Source organism: Diceros bicornis, chromosome 37 (genome assembly GCF_020826845.1).
Source record: "Diceros bicornis minor isolate mBicDic1 chromosome 37, mDicBic1.mat.cur, whole genome shotgun sequence".
NCBI classification, from domain to species: Eukaryota; Metazoa; Chordata; class Mammalia; order Perissodactyla; family Rhinocerotidae; genus Diceros; species Diceros bicornis.
Window position 1 is genome coordinate 19,154,937 of NC_080776.1, and position 11,486 is coordinate 19,166,422.

Below are 11,486 nucleotides of genomic sequence, written 5' to 3' on the forward strand. Positions count from 1 at the left end.
GCCTCAGTTTTCAGAGGGTCTCTTCCTTCCCAGCCCCTTATCTTCTGTTGCTTGTGTCCCTCTCAGCGTCAAATGGCAGGTAGCAGGTCGTGCTGCTGGCAGTTTCCTGTTAAACCCACTAGTGATAGCTGAGGTGCTCCAAGATCGTAAGATATAAAAGTCCAAGGTGATCATTTACTGGCTGCTAAAAAAATCTCTTCTCTTGAGCGACAGCTGTTTTCATTTGTTCGTGCACACATGCATCCATTCAACAAACAGCTATGGGGCAACTATGAAGCACCGGGTAATGTGCTTGGCCAATGGCAATGCCAAGGAGGCCAAAATGATAGCCCCAAAGGATCGTTTCAACTTCATCTTCTAACATGGGAGAATAACTAATGGGGTTGGGTGGGGGATTCTAGGCTACTCAGAGAGGCCAGTGACATGGCCACCTCCCAGGTCATTATGCCTTGGAGCACACTGGGTGTTTTGTCAATGGCCTTTCTACCCCAGGCTGGAGATAAAAACTGAGGTGGTGGAATTCTCTGGGACACTTGCACGGCATCCAAGACTCTGGGCCCTGTGGTCACTGGAGGTGGTAGGTGATGAGTCCTCAGCCTGATTCTCTCACTGCAGCTCCAAATCCATCTGTGGACTTCAGGGCCATACTCCCTGCATGGCTTCACAAAGTCTTTCCTAGAGTCTGAGAGCCAGGGAATGGAACTTGCATTGGGCCAAACTGTCACTGACACATGATTTAATGCTTTTTTATTCTCTAATTAGATATACAGACCCATAAAAGCAGATATGAAACAAAGGGAGGGCTGTGGCATAAATCTCTTACATAAAGAAGTCTGCTCAAGTGTGTGGTTAGTGAAATATCATATTCAATATTGTCACTCAATCATTCTCTCTTTTCAGATGACAGTACCAGAGTCTCGTGACAATGCCTTAGTTGACCCTTATGTAAGTACTAACTCCCACCTGTACCCCAGAATAATCCAGGCCTTTTCCCTTGGTACATTGTCTGTGTCATTGCTGCTTTTCCCTGAAGCACACTCACACTCAGTGGGAACATGTTGCTGTGTGTGATGAGCAGAGAACAGCAGACGCATCACCTACGCCAGGTAGATGGTTCTGGGGTAGGGTATCTCAGGGTGAAAGCATCCTTTCCATTTGTTCAGTGGAAACCTTCCCATTTCCTCATTTCCCCTAAAAAGTGAGTATGGGAGACAGAGCTCTAGACCACTGAGGTCTCTAGAGATGGGGCTTGAAGTGGTAATGGGCAGAGCTGGCCTGCAGATTAGGGGTAAGGAACAAATTTGAGAGGACAGCAGCATTTTAAAGAAGACAATAGGGAAAGGAAGGAAAATCCTAAACATCCACTCCAATGTGAAGGCAGGGCTAAGATGGTTTTAAGCATCAGCCAGAAGGAACAAGCCAGGCCAAGCTGGTGAGTTCAAGGTGCAGACCCTGTTGTGAGTCCTGCAGAGAAATGTACGCAGGGCAAGTGGGTCCTTTATGAAACCTCTATAGCCCATCCTGAGGGAGACACCAAGGTGCTGAGCTGGTTAGGACTGAAATCATAACCATCTAGCAAATCACAGGCATTTTTACTCAGACTGCTTGGTGGGTGCTCAATAATGTGCAGACCATTCTGATCCCACAGGCTCTGTCCATTCTCTACTTGCCATATGACTGCTTGCTTTAAGGCCTGCTAAAATCATAGATGACTCCTCTCTCTAAGCTAAATCATACTTAGATGCTTTCATTGCAATAAGGTGGACATTTTAGGCAGCGTCACCCTTTTTCACAACTCCAGGGGGTGCCTCTCACTATAGAATGTTGTGCAGCTGGACTGATAGAGGACACCAACAGAGAGGAGATAGAAAAGGGTTGCCATGCCCTCTGGTTTCCTAGCAAATGTGTTGCCCAGCAAGATCTAGGTATATCCACACTTGAGTAGTGGAACAGCTCTCCTCTCTGGGGTCCATGTAACATTTTTTTAACTGAAGTGGACATGGAGAGTTATTTCTCACAGTCCATGGCCAAGCCCTCTGTGAAGATGAAAAAGCAACTCTTTCAGCAAGGATGTCCTCACCCCTTTTCATAACCTTTCTTTTAACAGAGTTTGTAGGCTAACAATGATTCTACATACAACTCCCAGCCCTTGCTTGGGAGATTCCTCTAGATCTTGGGCTCTAAACCTTGGCTGCACATTCCAGTTACCTGGGGGGTCCCATCACAGAGGTTCTGATGTTATTGTTCTGAGCTGCCCACCTAACGATCGAGATTTTCCAAAGCTCCTCTGGTGCTTTGAATGCACAAAGTTGTGGGCCACTGTAGACTGGTGCACTCCAATCTGTAGTGTCCATCAGAATCTCCTGGGCTTCTGATTCAGTAGGTGAGGAGTGGAGCCCAAGAATTTGCATTTCTAACAAGTTCCAGATGATGTTGATGCTGCTGGTTCAGAGACCGCTGCTTTAGAAGGCCAGAGGTCTCAACTAGTGACTGCACATTAAACCATACTGCCTATGCCCCAACCCAGACTAATTGAATCCAAATCTTTGGGAATGGGGCCCCAGGCATCAGAATTTCTTTAAAGTTCCCCAGGTGATTCTACTGTACAGCAGGTTGAGAACCACTGCTAAACAAAAGGATAAATTTCTTGCTAAAAAGATTAAAGAGACATACATCAAGGTTGCAGCCTTCCTAGACGATGGAACTTCAAGCGTGCGATTCACATGTGTTATTCATTCTTTTCCAGGGCCCACTGGCAGTGTACTTTATAGGATGATGGTTCACAAACCTTGACCCAGCAGCCTAAAAATAGTGGTCAGCATCCATGAGTCTCATCTGTTATGACAAAAAGGAAAAACAGTTACATGGCCCCATGCCAGGGCAACCCAGGCCCATGTAGGGATGTGCCCAAGAATGTCCCTACCAGGCCATTCCACAAGTTTTCCTATTGAAAAGGAGCACACAGGCAAGATATATCTTGCAGCCTGGAATTTCCTCATAAATGTGACTTTTGTGTCTCTTCTTCTTATATTGAATTTATAAATGAAGCGAATTTACAAATTAAGGTGTATCCCTATTCAGTTCAGCTCATTGGGCCCAAGATGATGTTCTGACTGTGAGGATTTGTAACCCAAATAGCAGGCCACTCTGCTTTGGCTAATAGGATAGTATTATAAGTAGGGCCTCTGCGTCCTTGTAGCAGAGGACCTCAGAGAAGCACTGAAAATGAGATGAGATATTTAAAAATTGGGATCAGCAGGATTGGAAATGGATTGGACATCTGGGATGGGGCTCCTAGGTGGATGGTGCGATGCTTGGTGAGATGGGGAGCACTAAAAGAGGAGAGAAGGAATGTGGTTGGAGTAGGATGCAGTTTAGATGTGAAGAAAGACATCTAACCGGACATGGTGGAAAGTAGAGTTTGGATGTTTGGAGGTTCAAAAGGAGACCAGAGATACAGGTCTTAAAGTCTGGAGCTAAATGTGGTAGATGTGGTCATAAGAGTAGTTGTGGTCATCCAGGAGAGTGAAATGAGCAAGGGACATAGGACAGAGCCCCAAGGAATTCCAACATTCTAAGTAAGGAACCTAAAAAGAAAGAAGTGGAGTGTTAGGAAAAAAAATCCAAGAGCATGGAGTGTCTCAGAACAAAGCGTAATGAGTGAGTGTTTCTAGAAGGAAGAGGTAGAACAGTGCTCCCTGTCACCTCCCAATTTCCTCTCCACCTACCAGAGTCCCAACCACCCATCAGTGGGTGGGCCATTCCCCAAGTCTGTGCATTATTTTGTACCTAGATTATCACACGAGGATGTGAATTCCTCCTTCCAGCTCTGCTGTAGACAGGATGATTTGGTGTAGAGCTGCTACCCATTGGATGAAATGTTTCTCCACCACATAGTTCTCCTCAGACTCTCTTTCTGCTTAGGTGGTCCCAGGAGAGGAGCCAGGTGCCTATCCTTCTGGACATTTATTTTTCAAGCACAGACACACCACCCACATACATAGAAATTGTAGTATGTAGGGATTCACATGTTATTGCCACATATATTATCACCAAAAAAAGGGAAAAAATGTGATTTCCCTTGCTCACCATAGGGCTCATTCATTGACTAATTCTTATTTTGGTCTATAAATCTTATTGTTTTTAACACGTATTTGTTATTCCCCAATACGTTGGTGCAAACAATGTCAAATTTTTAACTTCACTAAATGAAATTAAATCTGTCTAAAAGTACTACATATTGAGATGGGTGAAAAATCCAGCCTTAATCAATTTTGTGGACTCCTCCATCTTCCTTACATAGAACAAAGCACCAAGTCTTCCAAGGGCTCAGAAAATGAGGGTAGAGCCTTAGCCTTCAACCCCAGTGGTTGCCATTACTATACTCCTTGGCCATTCAGAGATGGCATCTCTACACATTACATGCCAAGCTAAGTCATGGGGCATCTTCCTCCAGGCTCCCACAGCTGCAGAGCTCCGTTCTCCCTGGCATTCACCTGGTCATCTGTGTCCATGGTCTTTCCAAAATAGAGGTAGTGTCACATAGAGGCGCTCCAGGGACAGAATTCATAGTCCAAGAACTTATTCCCACACCCTTCCACTCATGGGGAACTTATGGCTCAGAAAATGGGATGCAATGATATCTCAGAAGTTTATTCCATCATATTAAATTCTCAGTAAATCACTCTTCAATGAGTTGATTTAGATGATGCAATGTAGACAACTAGAAAAGGCACTGTATTGAGCCAGGTTTTGCCAGCAGAATAATGAATTTCTCAGATCACCTTTAATTCATCCTTTTTTTGTTGCTAGCCTTTCTGTGTCAGAATCTTTGTCTTCATAAAGAAAACTTTTCTGGTCTAAAACACAGCCACTTCCTCTTGAACTTTGCCGCAGACCAGGATGTCTTCTTCTGGAATCTCTGCTCAATGTTCTTCCTTAATATTTTGAGGAGAGAAATTTACAAGTGTCACCTTGGTACACAAGCAAAGGCCATGTGTTTAGAGTTCCAATGTGTTGACCTTCCAGGGTCTCACTAATCCCAGTGATGTCTACATTATCTCCCCTTCCAGCCGCAAAACTCAAATGTATGTGAGGTATGCCAAAGAAGGGGACTGCTGTTCTGCTGTGATACTTGTTCAAGATCCTTTCATAAGGAATGCTACATCCAGCCTATAGATGCTAACAGGTCAGTGAGACCCGGCCCCCTCTTGCCCTTCCTTCTTGTGGCACAGCTCCTCCCACCATGCACACTCAGCCTGCAAGTTGTATGTGTCTTGCTGGTTGTATGTGTCTTGCTGCAGAGGGAGCAGTATTCTTAAGTATTAGGATCCAGAAGTATGATCCAGAGCTATTTAATGGTGCTGGCAGCAGCAGATTAATGGGAAGCAAAAACTCTTCAAGTGGTTTTGAGATGTAATATCAAGAGGTGTCACCACCATCTTCCCCACTTGGCTCTCAGACCCCTGCACTTCGATGGGGCGATGACACTATACATTGGCTTCTGGTTTAAAGCATATTCCACCTGCCATGGGAATATCACAAAGTTGACAAAGCTGGAGCTGTGATGAGCCTTCAGAAGGCCATCCCAGCAGTCTATCAAGTCAGCTGACCTTGTGTCACAGGGGACATGATAAGACCCTGAATTCTGAGGGTATGAGCCCACTGCTGTATTTCCTTTGCTGTAAAATGTATCAGAGGTGATGGTATGTAGGATAACATGGAGATTGATAAGGCAATTCTATAAGTGGTGGTGTGGGCAGAGGACAACGTCTACCAGGAATGTGTCTGTCCTTATGAGGACAGAGCATTGTCCTTCCATAATGGGAAGAATCTAATGTAATCCACCTACTCTCAGGTAGCTCCCAGGGAATGGTGCCATTTCAGGGATTCAGCATAAACATCTGCAGTTGGGCAATCTGCAGAGGCAGAAGACAAATCCACTTTTATGTTGAGCCCACATATATTCCCCATCCCTGCACCATGGGCACTTTGTAATGGGCCTCTTGAGCAAGCACTGGGGTGGCCCAGGAGAGAGGCTAAATGACATCTCTAGGATGAATCATTGTATCCACCTGATTATAAAGAGTCTCTCAGCATAGAGAGCCTGGTAGGGAAGAGCGGAGAATGATTCTAGCGGCAAAAGGAAGATATCTGACACTCAGTTGGTCGATTTCCCTTCCAAGAAGTTTCTGCAGCACAGATTCTAGGTATAGATATATCAGTGCCAGAGGGAAGGATGCCTATAGCTTGTGCCCTGTGCTTATTCAGCAAAGGGGATAAATGAGAGCTGGATTCCTAATTTTTACTATGGTCTGATGGCTCGTTGAGGCCCAAGATTCCAATGCTTAAGGCACAGACTTCCAATACTCGACTCTGCAGACAGGCCCATTACCAAGCTCACAGTGGGTCATATGGGAAGCCTAAGTTTTGAGGTGGATGAGAGTCCATCACCCACCATGGCACTTCACTCAACAGACTGTCAGCCCTGCTACCACTATTGGTGGGAGGGGTGTCTTTGGTGATTGAGCCCAAAAGGGGCTCTAGTGCAGAGGCGCCTCCAAGAGAGAAGTTGGATACAAGGTGGAAACCATTAGTCATTCTTAAACAGAAGACTTTAGCAGCTATAGGAATGGTGACTGACTCACAGAGGACCTGCCCTTGCTCACATTATGTTCTACCTCTCAGGAACCCGTGGAGTTGCCTCTTCTGCAGGGTAAAGTTTATTCAGGAAAGGTTCTCAGACAGCCAACGACGTCATCAGGAATCTGAGGTCCTGAAGAAGCAGATGCTGTATGAGGAGAAGTTGGTGAGTTGACATGTGAACCTGAAGCCTCCTCCTTTGTGTTTAGTTGGAAGAAGAAGCACAGTCTTGTAGGGGGTTGGAGGAATGGTGCCCAAAGACAAATTGCTGTCCCTTTGCTGTGCTTTGATCACATGACCTAACACCAAAATTAGTATTCCAAAGAAAATCTCCATTCCATGTTTGTGTCAGAGTCCACAAGTTTGGGAGTTGTGTGTTCTGTCTGAGTATGCATAAGGGTTCATTCTCTCCAAGCTGTTTTTCACTTAAGATCTCCTCGATCTTTTGCAGAAATGTGAGTTCCTCCTCTTGAAAATCTATTGCTGCTCAGAAAGCCCCTTTTTTGCCTCAGAACCATACTATGTAAGTAACAGCAACAAAGCCCAAAACTGACATTTGTCGAATTTGTCATATGAATCCAATGGGTACAAGTTGTCATTCTCTTTGCCTTGTTGATGATGTCCTAGTCAACTTAGTCAGCCCTTAGCCACTTAGGCTGCTATAACAAAATACCATAGACTGGGTGGCTTAAACAACAGAAATTTATTTCTCACAGTTCTGGAGACTAGAACTCTGAGATCAGGGTGCCAGTGTGGTCGGGTTCTGGTGAGAGCACTCTTTTCAGGTTGCAGACTGCCAAGTTCTCGTAGTATCCTCGCACAGTGGAAAGAGAGAGAAAGAGCTCTCTGGGACCTCTTTTATAAGGGCGCTAATCCTGTTCGTGAGCGCTCTACCCTCATGACCTAATTATCTCCCAAAGGCCCCATTTCCTAATACCATCACATTGCAGGTTAAGATTTCAGCATACGATTTGGGGGGGAGTGGGGGACACAAACACTCAGTCCGTAACAGTGGAAGTCTGTAGAAGGTAGAACCATGCTAAGAGCCTGCCCTTTGGGACTTTTGTCAACAGAGTAAAGAGGCATCCTGGGGCCAGAGGAAGCCCATGTGGTTAAATAAAATCAAGAAAAAGCTGAATAAGAAGATGTACCTCCGAGTGGAGGGCTTTGTGCGGGATGTGCGCCTCATCTTTCAGAACCACAGGGCATTTTACAAGGTAAGTGGCCCTACTTACACCCCTTTTTCTTTCAATTAGGTCACTTTGCCTTTCAGTTTCTTGTATCAGGTAAACGTTACAACTTCTCTCATGATGTGGCAAGCCCACAGGAGTAAAAATTCTAGAAGTATTCTAAAAGCCCTATACTCTACAGAAGGGAAAATAACAACAAACCACAAGGTGTCATTGCAAACATTACCCTAGGACCTCAGAGCTTACTCATCTCTAGATAGTGGATTTCCCCCCATAGACAACAGTAGACTGCAGACCTATTCCCTTCCACAAGAGATAGAAGTGCATTTTAAAGGCAACCAGTGTTTCTCTTCTCTAAAGGAAGACATCAAATCAAATTTCTCAAATTTCAAAATCTTGTATTTCTTTACATCCGAATTTCCTAGTGCTGTATCAAAAAGTTAACAGAGATTACCTCCAGGGATGAGAATGAAGGAAAAAAGGTGACACCATGAATTTGCCTTAGACATTTCTGTACTATCATATTGTTACAAGTAATATGTGCTGTGTTCAAACTCAAAAAACCAAAATTTTGTAAAATTAAATCAATCAATATATTTCTGATGAAAAATTAGATGGCAATATAGTACTATTTTTGCTTCTCTGTCTTCCGGATAAAGAGAAATGATCAAGCTATCAGGGAACGTAAGCTACTCTTAACTGGATTAATTCTCAGTTGACGTTTGGGATAGTCTAAAATGAAGCCCCGTATGATCTGAAACTTTGGGAATCTACACTCATTGGCAATGGCTATTATTGTTTTTGTCTTTCCTTTTTCAGGACCAGAAGTTCGTCAGGCTGGGACTTCAACTAGAGGCCAAATTTGAGACTAATTTCAAAAACATTTTTGCAATTCAGGAAATAAGTAAAAACAGTTCTCAGTTTGAGCCCATAGTTTGATAATATAACCCATTTCTGTTTCCCCCTTCAGAGCTTCCAGCAGCTACGTGATAACGTGCCTATGGTCCCACTATACATACAACATCATATTATACTTCTTTTTCAAACTTATTTTGTTGCCATATCTGCTCATTTATTTTTCTAAATAAAATTTTAAATTGTCAAGTTCTCTTATTGAATAATTTGGAGTGAAATTTATGATAGAAAATATGGAGTCTTTCTCTAAGGGATCATATCATGTGCTTCCATTTATTTGGATCTTTTAGTGGGTTCTTGTAAAGTTTTCTCTTCTTTTCTCCTCCCCGCACAGGACTTATTCATGTCTTTTTTTTTAATTCTCAGATATTTTATACTTTTTGCTTGTTATTGTGAAAGTGACCTTTTCCCATTATATTTTGTTATTATTTTGATTATTGTCTGTTATAGAAAGCTATTGTTATTTATATATTTTGGTCACTGATTACCTTACTGAATACTTGATAGCATCCTTTTGTGTGTGTGTGTGTGAGAAAGATCAGCCCTGAGTTAACATCCATTGCCAATCTTCCTCTTTTTGCTGAGGAAGATTAGCCCTGAGCTAACATCTGTGCCCGTCTTCCTCTATTTTGTATGTGGGATGCCACCACAGCGTGGCTTGATGAGCAGTGTCTCAGTCCGCACCCAGGATCTGAACTGCGTACACTGTGCCACCGAAGCAGAGCACGTGAACTTAACCACTATGCCACCAGGCCGGCCCCAGGATAGCATCCTTTTTCGCCTCATACCCAGTGACATCAGGAGTCCCGTCATGCGTGCATAGGATTTCCAATTTTCAATTCACAGAATCATAATTGGTATGACTGATGGAAGCATTCTTCACTTGGGCACTAAAACTTCTGACAATTCTTGGTTCTGTGAGGGAATGGCTCTGCTGCGGCATCCTGGTGACCTTGCTTGTCTCTATATAGACCACATAGGCAAGACTCAACTGCAGACGATCTGATCTAATTAGGTCTTGGCAGGATGCGCTGTGATCCACTCAGAACATGAGAGCGTGGGAGGCTTGTGAGGAGCTGCTACAAGGCCGTTTCCCACTCACCGCCTTATCTTCTAGAGGCTATTAGGATGTACTCTCTCCTCGTGCTCCAAGTTCTGATGAAGTATGAGGACTTCTGCCTCTTTCTTTAGGGTACAGCTGCAGGCTGTAAAACTGCTTAGCTGCAACATGAATGTGTACTATCACTCATTATAAGTCACCCACATCCCCTTTTGCTGTGGTGCTACTCTGTGGGACAAAGGACACGGAACCTCTGCTCTTCTTGCTTTTGCTGTGTATGTAAGTAGTAAACTGTCTGACTCTAAAAAGGGCACATGATTTCTTTACCAGCCAAATCCGTCAGCCTTGTTTGACAGGTTCCCAGACCTAATATATTCTTGTTTTGGGAAAAAGAGTACCACATATTGGTAGCTGGTTCAGAGCATACACTACACCCTTCAGGGAAGTACTTCAACCTCAGAAGTTATTGTCTCCAGGTGTTTCCAAAGTTGAGTCTCCAACACAACATTTCTCCATTCAATAATGAAATTTTGTTGTTGGAGTGGATAATTTTAAAGATTAAATGAATTTGTAAAATGTTCTAAATCGTGTCTGAGACACACGAATGTATCATTGTGGCTACACATAGTAAGGATCCTGTATTCAAAATGATAATTCAAACAAAAGGGAGCAATTCTAGTTCTCTGCTCAGCTAGCTGATGGAAATTGAGACAAATGGAGGCCATAAAAACCAAGCTTGATATGTTTCTCAGCCTTTCCCAGAGAGACCTATGTCTATTTTCCAAGGTAACAATGCTCTGGAAAATGGAAAATTCCCGTGTCCTTAAAGGATCATTGAACACTGACCCTCATTTAATTCTGGGAGCCTGAATTGCCATGATGACCCGTCTAACAGAAGAGGTTTGGGTAACAGATGCAGTTTCGATCTCATGGTAGACCTAGTCAGAAAAGTTTCTTATTACAATTGACGAAATTATTTAGAGATGATTCAGAAACAAACGTGTCCAAATCTCTATCTCCTGTTACTCATGTTATGACCGCAAGGGGGATGGTCTCCTAAACAAGTAAAAAGTTCAGGGATCCTGCCAGAAAATAAGCTTTTTGGAACTACAGTCCTCCAGAAAAACTGATCAATCTCATCGCAGACCAAGCAAAATATTTTATCCTTGACGCGCTCTCTTGGAGCATATTCTAGTTCCAGTCTTTGCCTCCTAATAAAGTTATATTTTTCATTTAGATTTATTGTTTAAATTTTCATTTTTTTTTCTTTTTAACTTCTTTTTTGTTTGCTTTATTGGTTTAGGTGGATTCGGTAATGTGGCTTCATTCTTCCCTCATTATCTAGAATTAGTTTTTTTCCAGTCTACCATTTTTATTTGTGGCAGAGGCAGTAGTGTTCACCAGATATCACATATATCCCCCTAAATTTTCTAGGCCCTTGCATTATTAGGCAGGGCCAAATGACTCGTACATTGACCAATGGGTATGATCAGAAGTGGCATATGTCATTTTCAGGCTTATTCACAGAAGAGCAGTGAGAATTCTCCAGGCACACTTCTTCCTGCCACATTGATTATGGAGGCCTTGTTTTGAGATGACAGAGCCTAAAGGTTGAAACAGGCTGGAACATGTATTCACTACCACCCTAGAGGGGCTCCCAGATCCACTGTGGGCTTTGA

The 11,486-nt window shown here is 43.4% G+C and overlaps 1 protein-coding gene across 3 annotated transcripts in view; it reads left to right on the plus strand.

Moving 5' to 3' along the window:
* Positions 1-8,882, plus strand: part of LOC131399108 (nuclear autoantigen Sp-100-like) — a 92,540-nt gene extending 83,658 nt beyond the window's left edge. For all 3 annotated transcript variants that reach the window (XM_058533178.1, XM_058533179.1, XM_058533180.1), the window contains 6 exons: positions 901-945; positions 5,073-5,188; positions 6,688-6,808; positions 7,094-7,165; positions 7,716-7,859; positions 8,652-8,882. In XM_058533178.1, the coding sequence (XP_058389161.1) occupies positions 901-945; positions 5,073-5,188; positions 6,688-6,808; positions 7,094-7,165; positions 7,716-7,859; positions 8,652-8,771 (618 nt within the window). In that variant the 3' untranslated portion in view covers positions 8,772-8,882. The remainder of the gene's footprint in view (positions 1-900; positions 946-5,072; positions 5,189-6,687; positions 6,809-7,093; positions 7,166-7,715; positions 7,860-8,651) is intronic.
* Positions 8,883-11,486: the final 2,604 nt, after the last annotated feature.